This window comes from Microcebus murinus, chromosome 18 (assembly GCF_040939455.1).
Source record: "Microcebus murinus isolate Inina chromosome 18, M.murinus_Inina_mat1.0, whole genome shotgun sequence".
NCBI classification, from domain to species: domain Eukaryota; kingdom Metazoa; phylum Chordata; class Mammalia; order Primates; family Cheirogaleidae; genus Microcebus; species Microcebus murinus.
The window spans coordinates 46,217,616-46,240,668 of record NC_134121.1 but is presented as its reverse complement, the minus strand read 5'-3'; the positions used below and the strand labels follow the sequence as shown (position 1 = coordinate 46,240,668).

The window sequence follows — 23,053 nt, the reverse complement described above, 5'->3', positions numbered from 1 at the left end:
GCTCATCCATGTCGTAGCATGTATCAGTACTTCATTCTTTTTTATGGTTGAGTAATATTTCGCTATGTGGATATACCACCCTGGTCTGCTCTCCACCCTTTATTAATGGTATCTTTCAAAAGGCCCCACTCCTCCAGGAAACCTCCCAGAGGAATTGGGCAAGGAGCTACAGTTTCTCTGCTCAGGCTGGGCCAGGAAGCACCAAGCTGCTCTGCCTACCTTCCCTCAGGCAGGGAATCCTCCATGACATGGACGCATTCACCATGAGCCAGCACCTACTTCCACCCAGTGTCTCTGGGCTCCCATTATGTGCTAGAGTCAGAGCACCTGTCTGAGGCTGGCGCTCCCATAGCCAGACCCAAGGACCACCTTGAACCTGTTACGGTGCCTGCAGGCTGGGCGCAGTGGCTCTCGCCTGTAATCCTAGCACTCTGGGAGGCCAAGGCAGGCGGATTGCTCGAGGTCAGGAGTTCGAAACCCGCCTGAGAAAGAGCAAGACCCCCGTCCCTACTATAAATAGAAAGAAATTAATTGGCCAACTAATATATATAGAAAAAATTAGCCGGGCATGGCGGCACATGCCTGCAGTCCCAGCTACTCAGGAGGCTGAGCCAGGAGGATTGCTTGAGCCCAGGAGTTTGAGGTTGCCGTGAGCTAGACTGACGCCATGGTACTCTTTCTAGCCTCGGCAACAAAGCTAGACTCTGTCTCACCAAAACAAAAAAAAACCATCGGCCAGGCATAATGGCTCACGCCTGTAATCCTAGCACTCTGGGAGACCGAGGAGGGTGGATTGCTCAAGGTCAGGAGTCCAAGACCAGCCTGAGCAAGAGTGAGAACCTGTCTCCACTAAAAATAGAAATAAATTAGCTGGATAACTAAAAATATCTAGAAAAAATTAGCTGAGCATGGTGGCACATGGCACATGCCTGTAGTCCCAGCTACTCAGGAGGCTGAGGTAGGAGCATTGCTGGAGTCCAGGAGTCTGAGGTTGCTGTGAGCTAGGCTGATGCCACAGCACTCTAGCCCAGGCAACAAAGCAAGACTTTGTCTCAAAAAACAAAACAAAACAAAACTCCATGGACTGTATGTGCCAGGCACTGTTCTACACATTTACAGTCATTATTATTAATATCTTCTATGATTCTCCTATTTGACAGATCATAAAACTGAGATTCAGAGAAAAGAGACCTATCCAAGGTCACGTGGTTAGGAAGTGGCAGAGCCTGGATTTGAACCCAGGTCTGCCTGATCCCAACACCTATGCTGCTAGCCACTCAGCCATACTCAGCAGTGGACGTGTAGTGATGTCTGGGGCAGTGTGGGGCTCACCTCCAAGTACAGGTCCAGGCCAAGGTGGGTGAACTCATATTGCAGGAAGACACGGAAGTTCATATTCTCCACTGAGTGTACCACAATGTTGATAAATTGCATGCAGGCTACCTGGGGGCCAGGAACATAAGCAGGCCTATAATCCTCTAGGTGGGGGCTGCTCAGTGCCTTCCACCCACATTCACACGCAAGTCTCCCTCCCTATCCACAGTTCTCACTCCACTAATCCAGCTTTGTTCCCACCAGTATTTCACCTCCATGGCCCCTCAGTCCAGCCGGCCCCCAACATCTGCCTTCTCCCCACTGATCACTCAGTCCTCACACTTTGACAGGGCAGAGTCCAAAGCCTAGACACCTGGGCCCCCAACTGCTCCCTGCACCCAAGAGGGCCTGGACCAGGCCTCAGCCCACTGGGCTCCCGAGCTCACCATGAAGTCGATGTTGCTGTCCTCATTACGGAAATATTCCATCAGTTTTTCAAAACGGTGCTGCTCCCCACACACCTGGGTAGGGGGGAATGGCTCTCACCAAGGCCCCAGTGACACACGTCCTAAGACATCTTCTGGCTGCCACCCTTGTGCCTCTCTACAGGCTCCTCTCCAGTTAAATCTAAGTCTGGCTGTGTCACCCTTCACTGTTCAGGCCCACCTCATGGCCTTTGCACCTGCTATTCCAACTTTTGGCATGTGCTCACTCCCACACCAAGTCCCTCACCTCCCTCACAGCTTTGCTCAAATCTCACCTGCTCAATGCAGCCTTTTGGACCACCCTGCAACCAGTTCCCCCTCCCCTAGAGTGTCCCTGACTTCTTTTCCAATAGCATTTATCATTTCCTCACATGCTGTGTAATTTGCTCACTTATTGCATTGTTTGTCTTTCACTGCCTTCTTTGTTTCTTTTATTCACAGCTACGTCCCAAGTGCCCAGTCCTGTGCCCATAGTAGGTACTCAGTAAATATTCATTAAAGGAATGGATAAACATCTCTTGTCTTATGCATCATATTCCCACACATTACTGCTTCAAGTCTGCTAACCAGAGTCAGCAACTCCAGGATGTGTAGGCCAAGTCCAGTCTGGATCTGGCGATGCTGAAAGTCAGAGTTTCAGCAGATCCTTGCAGTTGTCCCTGTTGCCCCAGGCAGTGCTCCTATCTGACCCTGCACGTTCCTTTCAGAACTTCCCCATCCCAGGTTGTCCTGCAGGTTCCCCAAAAGCGCACCCAATGTCCCCAGCTGCCTCCAGCAGAGGCCACAACTGCCAGCAACCAGATTCTAAGCAATACCATAGGGGCAAATATAGGTTTGGGTGAGGGGCTCCAGTACCTCCTTGAAGTTGTCAAAGGCCGCGAGGATGATGTCATGTCCTCCCCGCACCAGGCACACAGCCGCCAATAGTTCCAGCACCAGAGCCTTGGTTCTGGAGAGAGAAGGAGCAGATACCTTGAGAACAGGCAAGCCCCATAGCAAGGGTGGGTGTGGGCCTAGCTAGAAGGACAAGGGAGCTCACAGTGGGGGGTGGAATGAGCCTGGGCAGTGTTCCTGAGGACTGGGGGACAGAGTAGACAAGGGTTAAGTAGGAGAAGGGTCTACATGTCAAAAAGGTCAGGGACGTGGACCTCACCTGGGGTTCTTGTTGTTGAGGCTCAGAGCAATCTCGTTGACACAGGCTGGGTGGTTCATGACAAGGCTGAAGCCAGACTGCAGAGAGAGGAGAGGTTAGTGCCTCCAGGCAGGCCCCCATGGCTGCCAGCACCCCCTTGGCCAGCATGTCCAGTGTAGTCAGTGCCATGCCATTCTGGTCTCTAACTGCCCTCGAGTTTAGGAAGTTCTTCATCTCCAACCACAACCTCTTCTGTGGCAGCCAAAGCCTAGCCCTGTCCCTCTTTTTAAATATCTTTGTTTTTTTCAAAAGCCAGCATCAGGTACCATGGACCTACTGAGTCCTTAAAGGTTGGCTAAAAGAGGAAGACCCAGCTTCACCACGCAGCCCTCCAAACGAAATAACCCAGAGGCCTCCAAACAAAATAACTAAAGTTTCTTGGTAGGTGTGTCTAAGTCTCCCTATGAGGCACATCCACGCCCCAGCCGTGTCCAGGGGTACTCGAGGCAGCAATAATTCAGGCTTCCCCCCAAGACTCCTCAGCCTCAAGAACCTGAGCTCGGCGCTCCCCAGTGGGGCCAGAGTGGAAAGACAGTTGGTCGCAGAACCTCAGCAGCTTGTGTAGTCCTCAGTGAGGACAGGCCCCCTCCGGGGGTTCCCCAATCCCATGCCCACTGGCTGACCTGGTAATTCATGATGGCCCGCAAGCACATGATGCAGACGTGGACATCGTCCTTCTGGCTGACAATGCGGGAATTCCGCAAGGCCTTCCTGCTGTGGGCTGGGGTCAGCCTGGGTGGGAGGTAGATGAGGCAGCAGGGGTCAGAGTCCCAAGCCCCAGCTCTCCATTTCCCCCACCACTCAGACGGCCTCTGGTAAGGAGGTAAGGGGGCACATCCAGGACTTTAAGCCACTGCTTCCCATCTACACGACCAAAGAGGCCAGCTGAGGGCAGGTGGGATTTCTCAGTCCCTAGGCCTGGGGTCTGGCATGCTGTGGGAGGTGGGGGGAGATCACAGAAACAAAGACCCTAAACAGCAACCGGGTGAGGTGGAGAGCCTGTAGCCTGAAAAGAGCCAAAGCTTAGAAACAGCTGTGGAAAGGACCTCCACCAGGTGGCGCTCGCGGCCACATGGGCCCACCTTGGTGTGCGAGGCGGATTCTGGATTCAGACTGCGTGGTGCAAGAACATCCCAGCTGGCCACTTACTAGATGCGTTACTCAATCTTCCTGTGACTCACTTTCGTCATTTGTAAAATAGGAATGGTAATAATAGTACCTTCCTGTAGGGTTGTTGGGACTATGAAATGAGCTTAGAACAGTGCCTGACACATAGTAAGAGCCATATGAGTGTGCTCCATTATTCTTTGCCAAAAAACGTGTGTTTTCATTGTTGCAGAACTGTCAACCGTGACTTCCACATGTCGGTCCCCTTGACAATTCTATCACAGTTCCAACAACACTAGGAGGCCCCGCCTCCCCCCAGGCCAGTCTTCCCCTCCACTTGCCACCTCAGTCTTTCACATCTTTGCACAAATATGCCTGAGTCTTTGCTCATGCTGTTCCTGCTGCCTGGAATGCCCTTCGCTGCCCCTATTGCTGCCTAAAGCCTGTATCCATCTGTAAGATAGAGTTCCAGGGTCATGTTTTCTGGGTAGCCTTCTTGATGCCCCAGGCAGTGGCCACCTCCCTTCCCAGAGCTCCCAGTCACACCTCTGTGACAGTCTGTCACACTAAATTTTCCCCCACTAGACTGTAGGCCCCAAGAGCAGGGCAATCTGTCTCCTGGGCACCTGCCACACACCTAATAAACAGTAAGTGCTATAAAAAAAGTTTGCTGAAGGAATAAATGCATGAATGAACAAATAAACACATTGTGAGAGTTTGGGGCATATTAATATGCAATTGGTCCCCAAGACTCAAAGTGGGAAGCTGGGTCCACATGATGCTCTAGAGTCATCTACTTCCTTCTCCCTGCCTCCCAGCAGAAACCCTACTTTAGGATGGGGGGACCTACCCACAGCAGCCGAACCCAGCGGCGTCAGTTAAACACCTCATCCCACCCTACCACCACCCCAGGGAGTCAGCCAGACATGCACCTGCCCCCAGCTGGCTACGTACCGGGGAGAAGGGGGGCACCTGGAGGCCGCATGGGAGAAAACAGGGGATTAGATGGATACAAAAGGGGTCCCACCAATCCAGAAACCCCCTCCTTATCCCAGACCTACCCAGATTCCAGCCTCTAGGTATCCACCCCTGAAGGCTCCTTAACATGTCATTGTCCTGAGCCTTGTGTGAGGCCCTTACTGATCCCCAATGCCTGACTACTGCCCCCAACCCCACAGGCCGTGGGTGGGCTGACTAGAGGCCACAGGGTAGGGGCTGAATTTTCCATTTTCCCACCACCCCACATACTTGATGGTCAGGTGGCGACTTTTGGGCATAGATGCAGGTGGGCCCTTGCTGAGATCTTCCACTGACTGCTCCAGGGGCTTGTTCTTCTCTGGGTTGGAAGCACCATTGTCTGTGCTCTCCATGTCATACCTGGGATGGGATGCAATGGGGCTGGAGGCCAACACTGCAGGGGGTACTTAGAAGGGGACAGAGGAAACTGCAGGGAGAGAGATCTGCAGGAGAGACTAAGAAGAGGGAAAAGGAGACTGTGTTCTCGGGATGGTGCTGAGCATAGTAGCAGGAGAGGGGATGCCCCTCCCCATCCAGGGCAGGCCTTCAGGAAGGAGCATCGCTCAAGGCCAAGTACAGGGGTCCAGGGTGGGCTTGGGCTGCGCTGCTTGGAACTGGTCAGAGGAGTGGCTGAGGCATGGGGAGGCAGGGGACAAGGCTCTGAGGAGCAGCCAGGGGCAGGGGGCTTACGTGACAGAGCACTGGGCGAAGGCCAGGTACTCGAGGAGCACATCCAGGCCACGGTTCTCCTCGTTGAGGAACTCCTGCACCCACCTGTGGGGCACAGGGCTCCCTGAGTTCCATCCAGGAAGGTGGTGCCGCCCTGAGTGGGCACAGAACAGGCACACAAGGGCCCCTGGGGTGCCCTTCCAACCCCAGATGACCCAATGATGCTAGAGAATGCTGGGGGCATCTATGGCCATACCACCCTGAACGAGACGATCTCGTCTGATCTCGGAAGCTAAGCTGGGTCGGGCCTGGTTAGTACTTGGATGGGAGAATGCCGGGGGACTCAGGCAGGACCCACTGCCCAGCCATGCTGCAAGATGCCGGCCAGAGGATGGGCAGGAGAGGGGATGGGGAAGCTGTCCAGGACATCCCCAGGAGGTGGCCCACAGGCACTGTAGGAGCAGGAGGAAGGGGAAGCCACAGGGGCTGCCTGGAGGAGGCAGAGCATTCCTAGGCCCAGAGAGGAAGCTCACCCGATGTGGTTTGTCCTCAGGGAGGTTTCCAACTCCCGCAGCACCTGCGTGGACTCCTGAACTCGCCTCTTAAACTGGGGGCCGAGAACAGGGAAGTCTGGTGGGTGGGAGCCCAGCCTCCCACAGGAATAGGCCTGCCAACTCCTGAGACAGCAGGCAGCAGCGTCCCCCACCCCCCCACTGACATATGTGGCCTTTCACGTCCAGCCTCCCCCACCACCTCCACACACCTGTGCAGCAGAATAAGCACTCACAGGCTACGTGTGCTCCCCTTACACAGACAAGCAGGGTGCACACACACCCCCAAACACGGGCACACAGGGTACATACACATTCAGACATGAATATCCTGGGTGTACACACACACACACACTGACACACATATATACGCACCTACGCAAGCCCACAGAAAAGTGTATACACACAGTTACTCCAGCAGCTCAGAGCTTGGAAGGCACAGGGGGAAAGAGACAGATTAGAAAGGGGAGACATATACCCCCAGGTTGGACATCCAATCAGCTGCTACCTTTCGGCTGACCCCCCCAGTATCCAGGTAGCTCTTCAGCTTCTGGATGTAGGCTGCAGGGGGATTCTTGACTTGAAACCGCTCCTGGGGAGAGGGAATGAGGTGTATAGGGGACCAGCAAAGACAAGTGACCAGCCCTCATCCCACTCAGCTCTGACCTGGGGTCCCAGGCTATCTTAAGACACCTCTGAAATACCAAAAGTATAAACCCAAACAATCCAACAAGCCACTTAAAAGACCCCAGCCCTAGGCTCAGCCTGCCCTTCCCATCGTGGCCTCCAGGCCACACAGCCCTGGCACAGCCTTGGGGTGAGGACAGTCAGTCCTGCCACAGGCCCGGCTCTGGGGGACTCAGTGTGGCCAGTAGGCGGTGCCCTCCCCAGACCAGAGTTGGGAGTACTGCCCTGCAGGCACCTGTGAGAAGGGGGCCCGGCTCCTCCTGGGCAGGCTGTGGCCCCTCCCCAGGACTCCACCCCCAAATGTGCTGCTCTGCTGTTGGTAAGTCTGAGTGAGTGTGCTCCTCTCCTGTGCTCACGGAGCACCTCCCAACTAACCGCCCCACCCACTCATAGGCAGAGGCAGGGACCACAGCAGAGGCCTCTACCCAGAGGGGCTCCCCTGTTCCCAATCCAGATCCCTCAGATGCACCCGGCCACCTCCTCAGACTTTCACTTCTCCCAGGCCTCTGAGCTCCCAGCCTCAGAGATGCCTGGCCAGGCCCCTTCAACAGGGACCCCTACCACAGCCCCAGAGCTTCTAGGGGCGGCTCCCCACCTTCGTCCACAGCCTATCCCCTCCCCGCTCCTCACCCCCCCACTGCCCAGCCAGCTCCTGCCATGCTGTTCCATTAGCAGAGGCGAAGGCCCAGCCCTGGCTCCCAGGGGAGGCTCCCAGCTCCCCAACCCCCAGCCTCAGCCTCCACAGCCTCAGTCTCAAAGGCGGCTCCCGCCTCCCTCCTTCCCTGAATCCCACAGCAGCCAGGCCCCACCCGTCCTGGGAGTGGGTCGTCTTGTTGCCTTGCGCAGACTGCAGCCTTAGCAGGTGGCAGCCAAGTGAACCATGGAGGCGGCGAGCCCAGGCCCCGTATGGGACACCAAGAGCCAGGAGCTGAGCTTGTGGCCATGGGGAGTTGCTAACTGACCACAGTGCCCCTGGACCCAAGATGAAAGGAAGACAGGTATTCCTGCCCCTTCCTCCCCACCTCTCAGGGGGTCAAACAAAGATATCCGCCCCCAGGGTCACCTCCTCCCTTGCCCAGCACGGGGCTGGAGGGTCCAGAGAGGCTGCTGAGGAAGCCCAGCAGCAGGATGGCAATGCGGCCCCAGTGGCCCTGGCCGATGCCCTGGGCCAGCCCTGCCAGCTCTTCAGAGAGCAGAGCCAGCCCTGCTCGTGACTCACAAGGCATCTGGGGTGCCCACGTCCAAGAGACGGGGACTCCAGAGTCTAGCAGATGGCCCAGTACCCTCCCCAGGTGCTGCGCTGGCCCCTGGGCAGGGTCTCAGCCCCATGGGCAGCACAGCAGTGTCCTTCTCGTGCCATCCCCAGCCTGGTCAAGGTAGGACACCCAGATGGCAGGAGGAAAGGGGTGGCTGAGCCATCCTGGTACCCACCTGGTCACAGATGAGCTCCCACTTCTTCTCATTGTCATACTGGCTCAGCAGCTGGACTTTGTCTGGGGGCAAGTTCATGCAGTTCTGGAGAGGGGAAGGTCAAAGTAAAGACCCTTGAGCCTGGAGCCCCAGCCTGAAGCAGAGGGGAGAATGTGTGTTTTCAGGGAACCCACTACGCTCCCCAGCAGGCATGCCACCCTCTCACTCCAGGAGGTAATTGTCATCATCCAATGAGAAAACCAAGGCCCAGAGAGGTGGAGCACCTTTCCCAGGGCCCAACAGCTAGAAAGTGACACTAGGATATGAATCCAAGTCTTCCTGGGCTCTGCCACCCCCCACACCGCCTCCCTGGCCCACCAGGCATGGAAGCAGACATGTGGGTTCTCAGCCTAACTCCCTGGGGACCTCAGACACTTCTGGGCTCTGTCTGCAATACGGGGGCATCGTTTGGGCAGGAGGCTAACAGGGGAGCCATCTCCAGCCAGACCCAAGTGTGGCCACGTGGCCCGCACAGTGTCCCATTCCCACATGGCACCAGACGCCACATATACACAGACCAGGCCCAGGGCACTAGTGCCTCACGAACATCAAAAACCTCTTGCAAGGAAGGCAGACGGCAGCCACCTTCCCTGTCCCTCTCCTGTCCCCTCCCACCTGGGGAGAAAACTGAGGAAGGAAGGAGATGGCTGAGGGAGCTGGGGCCAGCCATGTCAGCCAGGCAGGGAGCTTTGAGCAGGTGTGTCACAGCTGCAGGGGCCGGGGGAACTTAGGGGCTGGTCATTTGCCACAGACACCGGGGAGAACAGCCTGCAGCGAGTCTGTGGTGCTGACACCCCAGCTGGGACTCCCCTCAGGAGCTAAGAAAGGTCAGCAGACCTCTGCCTGGGTCCTCCTCCCCAGCCACAGATAACGAGGGTGTGCTGTCCCTGTCACCACAAGGCAGGTGGAGGGCCCAGCCCAGGGCTCCAGGATCAACCAAGTGTTGACAGCACCAGGGGCTTTCTGAGCCCCAGGACTTGGAGTTTTTCCCTAATAGACCCAAGTACGGTTTCCCCACTTTAGTAGACCCCAGGTTTATTGCAGGCCTACTGTATGGCAGGGCCTCAGGGAGCTCTGAGTTCAGCCAGGGTCTCTGAGGGGCATGTGGGAGCCCCCAGGGAGCCCCAGCCCAGAGTTGGGAGGCTCCTGTCACCAGCCCTGGTGGTTCAGATGACACACACTCAGTCCTGTGGCTCTGAAGTGAAGCTACAGCTAGAGCAGAGAAGGAGCCACACCTACCCAAGACTCCTCAGCCAGCTTCCTCTCTGGGGTGCTTGGCCTAGTTCTGGGGCTCTGGCCAGATCTCACCCCAAAAATCACTGCCTTGGGTCAGCCCCAGACAACAGGAAGCTGGGCACTCTCGCCCCCATTGCCCAAGCTTTCCGGCCAGGACCCGCTTGAGAGGTGAAGCTGCCTGTCTGCTGGCCCCAGCCCGCGGGCAGCTAGGGGCGGGGTACGTCATCCCTCTCCCCATTGCGAAAGCGAGCCTGGATGGAGGAAACCGCTGCTGTCTCATCAGGCGCCCTCCCCCACCCTGCAAGGGCCAGCACAGCTCCTGCTCCGTCTGTCCTCTCTGTCTGCCTGTCTCTCCCTGACCTATCTGTCCGATGGACCTCTCTGAATCATCCCCACCCCACAGAGACAAAGGGTGGGGCCCTCGAGGTAGGGGAACAGGCTGAGGAGAAAGGAGGAAGCAGGAGATGAGACCGCAAAGCCAGGGACAGTGGAGCCATGGCCAGCACAGCGGAGGGAGAGGGAGACGGTGCAGGGGGAGGGTAGTATGGGGTGTGTAGAGAGGGTTGGGGGTTAGGGGTGAGCATCTGGGCCTCAGAGGAGATTCCTGGCCCTCACCCACTCTGGGGTCCTGTTTGGCTCTGGAATGGCACCAACGGCACTTCTAGAGGCAGTAACTAGTAATAACAATGACCCCAACAGTCATGGTAGCCAGCTGTCCGCCAGAAGGCACGCCGCGCAGGACACTGCTCTGAGCCATCATCGCTGGCACCGTGATCATTCCTGTCTCACAGGTGCAGGCGCAGATTAGTCTAGTGCCCTGCCCAAGGTTAGGAAGCCAGCAAGAGGGGAGCTGGGCTGGCTTGAAGCGTAGAGCTGACTCTGAGCCACCGCCCTGGCTCCCCTAGGACAGCAACAGGGTCATTACAGGGAGAGGAGGCCTCTGCTGGGGCCTGGGCCACCTGTCCAGACAGTGGCGGAGGGCAGGGTGCCCCTTCCCCACCTGGGCCTCCTCAGGCCCCCAGGCCCACATGCCAGCCTGCCAGACAGGCTAAATTTAGGCTCAGAAATCAGAAATAGCTCTGACAGTGCTGAGCACTAATTAGCAGCTGCTCCTCAGCTGTGGCTGTGCCCACCAAGGAGACAGGCACTCCAGGGAGTAGGAGAGGGGCCAGCAGATGCCACTCACTTGGGGTAGGGTGAGGCCATCCTTAAAACAGAAACAGACCCCCAGACCCAGGGCCTTTGGCAAGGAGGCAGCACTGTGGGCTGGGGGCTGGGAAGCTGGGGACAAGCAGGAGGTTGGCTGACGGTGCTCAAATGGGTCGGGAAGGGCAGGCAGTGTGGGGTGGGGGGACACCTGCCTCCTGAGAGGGGCTGGCGGAGGGGCAGCTGTGCCGGGAAGTACCCCAGCTGGATTCAGAAGACCCAGGCTCTGGGCCCAACTAACCCTGCAGCTTCTTTGCCTTTTTGAGCCTCAGCTTCCACCTCCATAAAATGGACACACTCTCTCCTCCCTAACACAGACCACCCAGGAGTGCTCAGTAGGAAGCTGACTTTGGATGTAATAACACTCTTCAGTGACCAAACACTATGAAGAGGCATTTCGCAGAGGCAGGAATGGAGTCCACAGAAGACCCTAAGGTAGGGGATTGTAGGGTGAACAGAAGTTTGTGAAGACAACCATAAAAACAGACCTGCCTCCAAGGCTTGGCCAAACACTAACTCACACTTCAGCCCACTTTCCCTGCTGCCCTTAGCACTTGGGGTCAGAAGAGGACGGAGGGCCAGGCGAAGTGGCTTACGCTTGTAATCCTAGCACTCTGAGAGGCCAAGGCGGGCGGATTGCTCGAGATCAGGAGTTTGAAACCAGCCTGAGCAAGAGCGAGACCCTGTCTCTACTATAAATAGAAAGAAATTAATTGGCCAACTAATATATATAGAAAAAATTAGCCGGGCATGGTGGTGCATGCCTGTAGTCCCAGCTACTCGGGAGGCTGAGGCAGGAGGATTGCTTGAGCCCAGGAGTTTGAGGTTGCTGTGAGCTAGGCTGACGCCATGGCACTCACTCTAGCCTGGGCAACAAAGTGAGACTCTGTCTCAAAAAAAAAAAAAAAAAGAAGAAGAGGAGGGAGACAGGATTCATCTTTAGGGTGTGGCCAAGAAAAGGAGCCGATTCCCTGAATCTTTCTATTAGAACACGTACATGTGGGGACCATTCCCCTCTGTCCCGCCCTGGGTGTGAGACGAGCCCCCACCCTGAAGGTTCCGACTGTAACCACTCCCTCCCACAGCTGACTTCTGAGGCGGTGTCCCAGGAGACTGAAGGGGCTCAGTCCACATCTGGACACAGCCACACCCTACAGTTTCACTTTCAGTTTGAGCTGAGTCTACATCCCAACCCACCTGCCCACCTCTCCCCATGGCCCCACCCTCAAACCCCATGATGCCCCTGAACTTGGACACCAATCCCAGCCTCAGGCCAGCTCCACAGGGGCTCCTCAGCCCCATGGGCCCAGAAGCCCAGTCTGTCCCCCAGCCACAACCTCTCCATCCTCCCCACCCCCCACCTGTATGGTCTCAACTCCATTTTTTTTTTTTTTTTTTTGAGACAGAGTCTCACTTTCTTGCCTAGGCTAGAGTGAGTGCCGTGGCATCAGCCTAGCTCACAGCAACCTCAAACTCCTGGGCTCAAGTGATCCTCCTGCCTCAGCCTCCCGAGTAGCTGGGACTACAGGCACAAGCCACCATGCCCGGCTGATTTTTATATATATATATATATTAGTTGGCCAATTAATTTCTTTCTATTTTTATGGTAGAGACGGGGTCTCGCTCAGGCTGGTTTTGAACTCCTGACCTTGAGCAAACCGCCCGCCTCGGCCTCCCAGAGTGCTAGGATTACAGGCGTGAGCCACCGCGCCCGGCCCTCAACTCCATTTTTTAAAATTCCCGCATATAGATTTTCTGGAGCTCTTATAAACCATCCCAGGCTTAAAGGAGGGCTGTGGTGTGACCCAACCCTAGGATCAGGTGCTGAGAACCCCCAAAAGCTAACAGTGTCTCCCACCAGGGTTCAAGGGTCCCACAACTGGGTCAAGGTCAAACAGGGTGGGAGCCAAGACACCAGACACTGCCCACATAATCCCAGCTGGTGGGAGAATAACAACACTGCCAACAACAGCAATAACAATAAAAAATGCTCCTTGGCACTCTGTGCTGGGTGCCATTCTAAATGCTTTACATCTAGTAGCTCATTTTAACCTGAACAACGAGCCGACAAAGTAGACACTATTATGATCCCTATTTCACAAATGGGGAACTCAGAGAGGTTATGGTGTTTGCACAGGTGACCTAGATAGCAGGCTGGTAAGAAGACTCAGTTTCCTTGGCACCAGGGGCAAGGAGGAACGTGGGTCCTGGCCCCCAGGGATCTTCTGCAGACTGCCTTGCCCACGGTCCCCTCTGAGGAACCAGGAACAGCCAGCCCCACTTCCTGCCACCCAGTACCCTACACTTCCTGTTGTTGCCCACACTGAGCTCTTACTCACTGGGGAACCCCCCCCAGCGCACCCTCTCTCAGGGGGAAGTGGAGGCCTCCCCGCCCCCTCCCCATGTGCACACTGCTACCGTTAGCACCACCGCGGCCCCACCCTCCAGGAGAGGTGGGCCCTCCCTCTGATGGTTTCCGGCCACCAGGCAGTTTTCAGTCTAGGCCCCATTGTCGCTGACCTGCATAATGGCAAGGAGGCTGTCTGGCCTGTGCTGGCAAAAGATCTGGGGCTCCTCGGGAGAGCACAGCAACCTTGGGTGCTCTTGGTAGTGGAGGTGGGGGCAGTGGGGAGGCAGGGCTCTTTCACCAAGAAGGGACCGGAGATGGAAATGACCAGATCAGCTCTCACATGGTCCCCTTCCTTGAAGTGGAGAATTTACTGAGCACTTGCTCTGTGCCACGCACGTGCTGAGCACTCTATATAATCCCTCAATAGTCCTAGGAGGCAGGCATATACCCTTGATATTCTTTTTTTGTAGGTAAGGGAAACCGAAAGCTCAGAGAAGTAACTTGCCCAAAGTCACACAGATGCTAAGTGGCAAAGATGAAACTTGACCCCAAACTTCATGACCCCAAAGCCCAGGAAACTTCCCCACCTTTCCCCTGAGTAACCCCGGCTCCCTCAAAGGCAGGAAGGCTCAAGTTGCCTTCCAGGGCTCCATGTTCCCCGGAAAAATGAAGAAGTGGCCCCAAGAGCAGCCCACCTGCTCCTGCCCATCTCACCCAGCTCTGTGTCAACCAGCCCCAGATGTCACTGTGAATCATGCCCACCACATCCTTGGCTTTGCAGGGTTAGCATGTGCCAGCCCTGCCTTCTGGGAATGCCACCCAATGGCTTCTGCCCGCACCAATATCTGACCACATGACCACAACCCCCTTGAGATCCTCTGTATGAGACACCCCAGGGGTGGGAGACACAGGGTCTGGGTGACCCCCATGGCTGCATGCCCCCAAACTTCATCAGCCCTGCCCCAGAGGAGGCGGCTGGCCAAGGAGGCTATGCTCACTTGCAGGCCTCAGCTCATCACCACCAGCCCCAGAGGCAAAGGGGCCTCCCAGAGCCCACACCCTGTTTGGGGCCATCCTGACCTTCCCACACAGCCTGGCCAGGTACCCACCAGGTCCCTGGGAACAAGCTAAGAGCACCCATGAGGCAAATTCCTCTCCAAATGGCCCAGCCCCCCCTCAAATGCCAGCATTGCTCTCGGTCCCACATGCCCCATCCCCAACACCTTCCCTTGATCCCTCTGCCCCGGGGTTGCAGGATTCTCCTTGCCAGGCGGATCAGGGGTGTCCTGTGCCCAGCTGTAAGCATGGCACTCTGGCAGGCCTGGAAAGGCTGCCCTGTCACCCCAGTCTCTGACCTGCATGCCTTGCAGGGGAAGGCATGAAGGGGCTGGAAGACACCCAGCCTTGGGCACGGGCGTAGGAGAGGTGAGAGCTTGGAGCCCGGCCGGCTGGTGTTCCCACCATCTCACAGGCCCATGGATCTGGGCAGCCATCGCTCCTCCGCTGTTGCTAAGGCAGCAGCCGGAAACCCTGGCTCAACCTGCTCTTTCTCCCCACCCCCATTTTAAGCTGGGGGCACCCCTTCTCTTACAGCCTTCTTGGAAAAGTAGCCCACCACCACCCACCCTTGCATAGAAGAAAGTCTCCCTGCACCTCCTGTCTGGCTGGACTCAGCTCTGGCCATGGCAGGAGAGGTCAGATAGAGACCCACCTTGCAATACCCACTGCCAGACCTGTGGGTTTAGCCAGAGCTGTAGCCCTGGGCAGCCTCAGACAGAGGTGAAGGCTGTCACCCTGAGCAGGGCGGGGCTCATGCTCCTGCTGGTAGGGAGTGAGAGGCGCCCATTTCTCAGTCAAGTGACCTTAGGGTGGATTCGTCCTGCCCACAACAGGACAAGAATGGACTGAACCCCCCCCCCCCCCCGAGGAAGGTGTAAACACATCAGGGTTCCTGGGGACCAGGCAGGGGGTGCGTCCCAGTGGGTGCTACTGTCTAGATTTCTCCCCAGCCACCACTCCTTTCTCTACCAGGACACCCTCTAAGACCCATCTCTGGGCCTTCCCCTCCATGCCCTGTTACTCAGGGATTACCAGTGGCATTTAGTGTCAGATTCAGCCAATCGGTTATAGCCACAAACCCTAGCAGGGCAATCAAGTCCTACCCACGCATTAGAACCTCACCACTTGACTTTTGGATATTCCACTGGTCTGAATTATTCACCCGACTCCACCCCACTAGAGTTCCTGGGGCCTGGACCCCACCCCAAGAGCCCACGCCACCCCCTCCACAGACACACACCTAGGGGGAAAGACAGACCCATGTACCCCCAATCAGGCTGGAGGGGGTCCAGGGACCCCCACCAATGCAGGCTCCCAGAGACCCCAGAGATTGTCTCCTCATTGGTCCCCTCCCACAGCAGCTTGGCTCAGCTCAGCCCTGGGTTTGGGAAGGGGGAAGGAGGAAGAGGGGCAGGGAGAGATAGAGGAAGTCAGGGACAGCCTGGGGCTGAGGTGTTTTTCAAAGTCCCCCCCCCCCACAATCAAGCAAGGTGCCTTCACAAGGACAGACCCCACCCATCCCATAGCTCTTCCAGACTCCTCCTGGCCTTCCCCCAGGAGGCAACAGCAGCCAAGATTTTCAGGAAATGTTAGGAGGCTATTCTTTGGGGCCATGCAGAGGATCTAGCAAGTGTGGCCTAATGACTGGTCAAGGGAGGGGAAATGATGTCAAGGAGGTTAGGGTAAAGGATTGAGCCAGCAGCCTCTGCTGCCTGGGCCTCCCCCCACCCCCCAGACCTGCAGCACCAGCCTGCTCAGGCTGGGAAATGCCTCTGGGAAAAAGCACAGCCTTATCTGATGCCTGTCACCCAGTGTCCAGCAAGGGAAGGCTGACAGCAGACTGGCCACTAGGCAATTAGAGAAGAGAGCAGGAGACAGGGTGTAGGTAGGGAGGAGGAAGTGAGAATGAGTGGCCCTTCCCCCTCCCTACCTCTGCCTCTCCCAGGGTCTTGGGGACCCCTGACTCTTCTCCGGAGCCCCTATCCCACCAAACACATTTTGACTGCTCCCAGGCTCAGAGTGAGATGCTGGCTCCCTCCCCACTGGCCTAGTCCCCAGGCCTCCCCAATTCCCCAGACAGGTGACAGCAAGGGTGGAGGGTTCCAGATCTTTGCTCCACCCCAAGCCAGAGTGACCCACTCATCCCACCCTTCTTAACCTTACTCCTTTCCGTGGCAGGAGGAGATGCCCAAAAGAAGACCCACAGGCAGCCTGTCCCCAACATATGTCCCAACATATAGCTCGTGCCCACAGACACCCCGTGGGCATGAGCTGACAACCCAACCCCCAGCAGCCCAGGCACCGAGCAAATCAGAACTGAACACCTCCACTAGGTCTCTGGCTCGGGGTGGTTGTAACCCCTTCCATCTTTGACCCCCAGGCACAGAAGGGCAGATGCTCCAGACTGCTGCCTAGAGGCGGTGGCAGGGCTGTGTGCAGTGGGGAAAAGGGTGACCTGGGACCTCCTTGTGTGCTCGCTCCAACTTCCTCACAGGACATTTTTGTTTAGACCCAGGAGCAAGGGGGGTAGGGGGGGTGTCTTAGGGAGTGAGCCCAGGAGATTGTAGAGGAAAGTTTTGGGGGGAGAGTGCTAAGTCACTCTGAAAAAAGCTACTGTCACTCCCACCCCCTGGAGGGGGCAGCCGGGGATCTCCAAGCGGCACCTGAGTCCCCGGGGGGCGGGGATGTGTGCCGAGCCCCAGGCGCCCCCTGCTCGCGCCCTGCGCGCAGCGGGGTTACACTCACCAGGACACGGTTAAACCTCTCCTCCAGCTCTCCCTCCGCAGGCATCGGCTGCTTGGGAGCCGCGGGCTGCTTGGGGGACGGCGCGGCAGGGGCAGCGGGCTGCTCGGCGCTGCCGGCCGCGTTGCCCATGGTGGTCCCCACCCAGCCGGCCAGTCGCCTCCAGCCTCGGAAATCCAGCTTTCCGGGGGACCGGGACAAAGCTCCCGGCCCGGGGGGCGAGGGGACAGCGGCTCGCGGTGGCTGCGGGGCGTCGGCGACGGCGGGCGCTCGGCTCAGTGGCGCGCAGTGGCCGGGGCGCGGCGTCCCATCGGGGCGGCCCGGTCTGAGGGCGCCGGGCGGCGAGCTGCAGGGTGGGGGGAGGAAGTCAGGCTGCAGGCCGCCAGGGCCAGAGGGTTGGGCCGGGGGCAGGAAGCTGAGGCGCGGGCTCCCCCCTCGGTGATTTTCGAACTTCTGCTGTCGCTCCCCGTGCGCGCAAACCGCAGTTCGCTGCCGCCGCTGCGCACCCAGCCCCAGGGGGGCGGGCTGGAGGGAGGAGGCGGGCGCCGGGTGCCGGCCCGGGGACCACCGCATCCATGGCGCGGCGGGAAGGGGGCTGCCGACCCGCTTCACCTGCCGCAGAAGGGGCGGCCGGCGCCGCTTCACCTGCCGGAGCTGGAGGCCACCGAGGCGAGGCCGAGGCAGCGGCGCGCTCGGCGGCGCCTCCGGGTCCTAGAACCGCATTCTCCCTATCGCCTGGGGCGGAGGATTGGCCGGGTGTGAGTGAAGGGGTAGCGACCGTGGCTGGAGGGGCAACCCTCAGAATAGAAGATTGTCAGGAACTGCGAGCGCAGCTTGGAGACCCATGGCGGTGCGGCGTTGGGGCATAAGGGCTGCGTCCCCCTCTCGGGTCCCCGCCTGAGAAGGTGGGAACCCCCTTCCAGGCCCCCCACTTCTTGTTTCTCTGCTCCTCTGTTTAGCCCAGAGACGCGCTGAGGATCAGAGGGATCCATCTGCAAACAGGAACCCCAAACAGGGTGGGAGGTGTGGACCCAAGCCAGCGGAGACCCACACCACCTGTCCCATCTCGACCACTGTGCGCATGTGCCGGCATCCCAGTGGATGTAGAATGGGGGCACCCATGGAAAAGGGCAGGCTGCGAGAAGCTGGGACCACCAGGCGATCCTAAGAAGCAGGGGGTTGAGGACGGGAGGATTAAAGCCAGACGCAAGGCTGGAAAAGGAGCAGGCACCGCCACCGCAGAGGAGGGAAAAGAAATCTCTTTGCCTGTGTCACCACCCTGGACCTAGGGTGGCCTCTCACCTTGGAGAATAACAATCTCTGATGTCTGCTAATTACAGAAATGCTTTCAGAGCTCTGCTTTCATTCATCCTGACAATGACCAGGGAAGGTAGGTATTCATATCCTTATTTTAGAGATGGGGAAACTGAGGCTAAAGTGGTTAAGTGACTTGTCCAAGGGCACACAGCTAATATAGGGCAGAAACAAGCCTCCTCTCTATCCACCTTGAAAATCTACACTACCTTGGAGTTGCCGTCCTGGTCCCCAACTGCCTGTTTCATCCAGGGTGCGAGAGAGTATTCGGAGGGGGACATAGACCTTCAGGCTTGGGGTACCATCTCCAGCCTGGAATTTGAGTATTTTAATTGCTCCTCTTATTCCCCATTTAATTTGTGGGGATCCCCAGTTGGGCCCTCCCTACACTCCTACACTGAGGAGGGTGGGCCCACGGTATGAGCGCCCCACCCTTCACTAGGCTACCCCAGGAACCAAGTGTTCCCTCCCCTTACAGCTTCCTCCTCCTTCTGCCCTTAAATTCAGAACCACTGACAAGAGTTGAGGCCAGAGCTGGGAAGTTAACCATCTCATCTTGAGGAAGAACCTGGGAGAAGCCAGCCCCTTACCCTCAGGCTGACCTGGTTTAAGCCTTTCTTCTGCCAAGGTCACCAGCAGCCCAGGTGGGTGAGAAATGTAGTCACTTGTTTCAAGTCCTGGCCCCAGGGACCTCCAAAGTGAGTCGAAGCAGGATTATCCTTGAGCACACAGGGAAAGTGATCCTTTCCTTGCTTACTGCCATCTCCTCCAGCATGAACAGACCAGAGCCTTGCCCTTGGGCCTTGCCCTTGAGATTAACTAGGACCTTTTTTTTTTTTTAAGAATTTAGTCCCATCTCTCAATGGCTGTCTCTTTCAATTCAACAACAAACCTTTACTTAGCACCAGCTGTGTGTCCAGTGCTGTGCTCAGTCCTAGGGATTCTGTGGCAGACGAGAAGAGTCCCTGTCCTTGGGCTGCTCACAGCATAGCAAGGGACAGAGTCTAAACACATCTGGCAGAGCGGGGCTGCTTAAGTCAGCTTATAGGACCAGGCGTTCATGCTTCCTCTTGCCCAGAACTACTTTAAGGATGAAAGAAAAGGACAGCAGTATGCCTTGCAGCTGAAAATCCAAGCTAATGCAGTAGTTGCCAGTCAGTGTCCTCAATCCCCCGGGGGTCCTCAGGCCATTGCCAACCATCACCCCCCCACACACACACACATAAGGCCTGGTGGAAATAAGGCTGGGCTATGTAGGACCTCTTGTGTGGAAAATTATCATCTCAGCAAGCCTACATTATGTCTCTTGTGCACACTGATCAGAACTGAGTTACAAAAAAAAAAAAGTAAAGGGGTAAATGTAATCAATTATTACCTAATAAATTTCTTTGGCTTGGCAGGAAGTGTCTTTCCTATCAAGATCCACAGAGGAGGAACTACTAGAAAGAAGAAGGCTTGGGGATTGGGCATGGGGGCTAACGGCTGTCATCCCAACACTTTGAGAGTCTGAGGGAGAGGATCGATTGAGCTTAGACGTTGGAGGCTATAATGAGCCATGACACCCCCCACCCACCCCCACTGCACATGGGGCTTGGCTAACAGAGCGGCACCCTATCTCTCTATCTCTAAAAAAAAAAAAAGGTGGGGAAGGCTTGGTGAAGTTCGGGACTAATGCATAGGTGGGTCTGTGCTCCCCTCTTCTGGGCACAGACGGTATGACAGCCAAGACAAGTTGAGGCCTCCAGTGGTGATGGATGGAGTCACCACAGGGGTGACATTTCTGGACTGTTGTCACCTTGTCACCTCAGATAAAGGGATTGTGCAGTCACTGGGGAAATTCAGAGCTCAGGTGACTGAGCAGAAGATTTCCCCAGGAATCTCTTGCCCACCATTACTCAGTAGGTACCTCTAAAAAAAGAAAAAGGGGCAAGGCAGGGGGTGGCTCATGCCTGCAATCTCAGCACTCTGGGAGGCTTGCTTAATCCCAGGAGTTCAAGACCAGCCAGGGCAACATAATGAGACCGGTGTCTCTACAAGAAATATTAGCAGGTCATGATGGCCTGATCCTATAGTCCTAGCTATGCAGGAGGATCTCTTGAGCTCAAGAGTTTGAGGTTACAGTGAGCTATGATCACACCACTGCACTCCAGCCTGGATGACAGAGCAAGACCCTGTCTCTTAAAACAAAACAAAACAAAAACAAGGGGGGAGGGGGGAAAGGGCATTTATTGAAACCTTAAAATCTGTACCCCTATCATATGCCGAAATAAAAAAAAAAAACAAGGTGCAAAGGCATAGGTAAAGAAAACCAAGTCTCCCACCAATAGGCCTCCCCCTCCTTTCCCTGCCCAGAGATAACCACTCTTAATAGTCTTAATGTATCTGCTGGTGGCTCATACCTGTAATCCCAGCACTTTGGGAGGCTGAGGCACGAGGATTGCTTAAGACCAGGAGTTCAAGACCAGCCTGGGAAACATAGCAAGACCCCAGTTTCTACAAAAACTTTAAAATTAGCCAGGGACTGGACATGGTGGCATATGCCTATAGTCCCAGCTGCTTGAGAGGATCTACTGAGCCCAGGAGTTTGAGCTCACAGTGAGCTATGATAATACCATTGCACTCTAGCGCAGGTGAGAGAGAGAGAGAGAGAAAAAGACCCTGTCTCTAAACAAATAAATAAATAAGATACTTCTGGGTCAAAGATTATGTGCTTTTAAATTTTTGATAGATTTTCACAGAATTGCCCTCCAAAAAGTTTATACCAATTTGCAACCCCCAATAATGGATGAGATTGCCCCGCATCCTCACAAATATAGGGTATTATTAGGCCTGTTGTTGTTGTTGTTTGAGACAGGGTCTTGCTGTGTCACTCAGTCTAGAGTACAGTGGCATCACCCTAACTCACTGCAACCTCAAATTCCTGGCCTCAAGCAATCCTCCTACCTCAGCCTCCCAAAGTCCTAGGATTACAGGTATGAGCTACCAAACCTGTCCTGTTTTCAATTTTTTTTTAAGAGACAGGGTCTCGACCGGGAGTGGTGGCTCACGCCTGTAATTCTAGCTCTATGAGAGGCCAAGGCGGGTAGATCATTTGAGCTCAGGAGTTGGAGACCAGCAAGAGCGAGACCCCGTCTCTACTGAAACACCGAAAGAAATTAGCTGGACAACTTAAAATATATAGAAAAAATTAGCCGGGCATGGTGGCGCATGCCTGTAGTCCCAGCTACTTAGGAGGCTGAGGCAGGAGGATCACCTGAACCCAGGAGTTTGAGGTTGCTATGAGCTAGGCTGACACCACGGCACTCTAGCCCAGGCAACAGAGCAAGACTCTGTCTCAAAAAAAAAAGAGAGACAGGTTCTTGCTCTGTCACCCAGGCTAGAGTATAGTGGCCAAATCATGGCTCATGTTGCCCCTAAGTCCTGGTCTCAAGCAATTCTTCTGCCTCAGCCTCCCAAATAGCTAGAACCACAGGCATGTGCCACCACACCAGCAGGTGATGATCTTTATCTTTCTTTGGAGTGTGGGTTTCTCCAAGGGAGGGACTGTTTTTACCATTCCTGTATTCCCAGCATAGGATTTGGCACCATCCCTGGTAGTTACTCAAGAAGTGTTTGCTAAATATTGAATGAAAGAAACAGGACTGTATTTTGGCAAGCCCAGAGGGAGGGAGTAGGTTAGGGTTGAGCAGGAAGCCTGCCTTTAAGAGCCACTCTCTCTTCCAGGCTGTAGTCAAGCTTCTTCCCCAAACCCGAAGCCCTCCTCTTGCAGGAGCCTCCCAGGTTGCAAGATCTGAGGTTAACTGCCCAGAATTCCCAGGGCAGCTTTCACCCAGCTCTTCCACATTCTAGGGATGGGCCTAATCATCCTCCAAATGCCTGAAGACTGGAAACAAACCAGTTGTGTCCAGCTATAGGGAATCAGTTAAACCAGCACTGTCCAATAGAACTTTCTGCAATGATGGAAATGTTCTCTATCTGGGCTGTCTAATATGGTAGCCCCTGGCTACACATAGCTACTGAGCGCGTGAAACATATCTAGTGCAACTGGAGAAATGAATTTTAAATTTTACTTAATTTTAATTAATTTCAATTTAAACAGCCATGTGTGGTTACTGTACCTGGAGAGCGAAGGGGTCAAAAAATTATGCAATAGCCCCACAATGGAAAAATATGAAGCTATAAAAAAAAAAGAAGAAGAAGATGCCAAGAAAAATGGAAAGATCTCCAGGATATATTTTAAAACAAAAAATATTGGCTCATGCCTGTAATCCTACCACTCTGGGAGGCCAAGACTGGCGGATTGCTCGAGGTCAGGAGTTCGAAACCAGTATGAGCAAGGGTGAGACCCCGCCTCTACTATAAATAGAAAGAAATTAATTGGCCAACTAATATAGATAGAAAAAATTAGCCGGGCATGGTGGCGCATGCCTGAAGTCCCAGCTACTCGGGAGGCTGAGGCAGGAGGATCGCTTGAGCCCAGGAGTTTGAGGTTGCTGTGAGCTAGGCTGATGCCACGGCACTCAGTCTAGCCTGAGCAACAAAGCGAGACTCTGTCTCAAAAAAATAAAATAAAATAAAATAAAATAAAACAAAAAATATTGTGTAAAACATGTCATCTTTTGTGTAAGAAAGGGAGGTGGAAATAAGAATAAAT

At 55.5% G+C, this 23,053-nt stretch overlaps 1 protein-coding gene and 1 long non-coding RNA gene across 7 annotated transcripts in view; one reads left to right on the top strand and one right to left on the bottom strand.

Annotated features, from left to right (window-relative positions):
* FMNL1 (formin like 1) overlaps positions 1 to 17,568 on the bottom strand; it is a 25,133-nt gene extending 7,565 nt beyond the window's left edge. Inside the window, exons 1-12 of one of the 6 annotated variants that reach the window (XM_012786816.3) lie at positions 17,089 to 17,568; positions 8,454 to 8,537; positions 6,814 to 6,927; positions 6,318 to 6,391; positions 5,806 to 5,889; positions 5,347 to 5,475; positions 5,053 to 5,070; positions 3,615 to 3,723; positions 2,953 to 3,029; positions 2,655 to 2,748; positions 1,761 to 1,835; positions 1,333 to 1,443 (exon numbers count right to left, since the gene is read on the bottom strand). In XM_012786816.3, coding sequence (XP_012642270.2) covers positions 1,333 to 1,443; positions 1,761 to 1,835; positions 2,655 to 2,748; positions 2,953 to 3,029; positions 3,615 to 3,723; positions 5,053 to 5,070; positions 5,347 to 5,475; positions 5,806 to 5,889; positions 6,318 to 6,391; positions 6,814 to 6,927; positions 8,454 to 8,537; positions 17,089 to 17,217 — 1,098 coding nt within the window. In that variant the 5' untranslated portion in view covers positions 17,218 to 17,568. The remainder of the gene's footprint in view (positions 1 to 1,332; positions 1,444 to 1,760; positions 1,836 to 2,654; positions 2,749 to 2,952; positions 3,030 to 3,614; positions 3,724 to 5,052; positions 5,071 to 5,346; positions 5,476 to 5,805; positions 5,890 to 6,317; positions 6,392 to 6,813; positions 6,928 to 8,453; positions 8,538 to 17,088) is intronic. The other 5 variants (XM_012786817.3, XM_075994636.1, XM_012786815.3 and 2 more) reach the window with 5 other exon arrangements.
* LOC105883596 (uncharacterized) lies at positions 17,465 to 23,053 on the top strand. Its single transcript, XR_012913094.1, has 3 exons — positions 17,465 to 18,475; positions 18,907 to 19,043; positions 22,499 to 23,053. It is a non-coding gene; the product is annotated as an uncharacterized LOC105883596 (long non-coding RNA).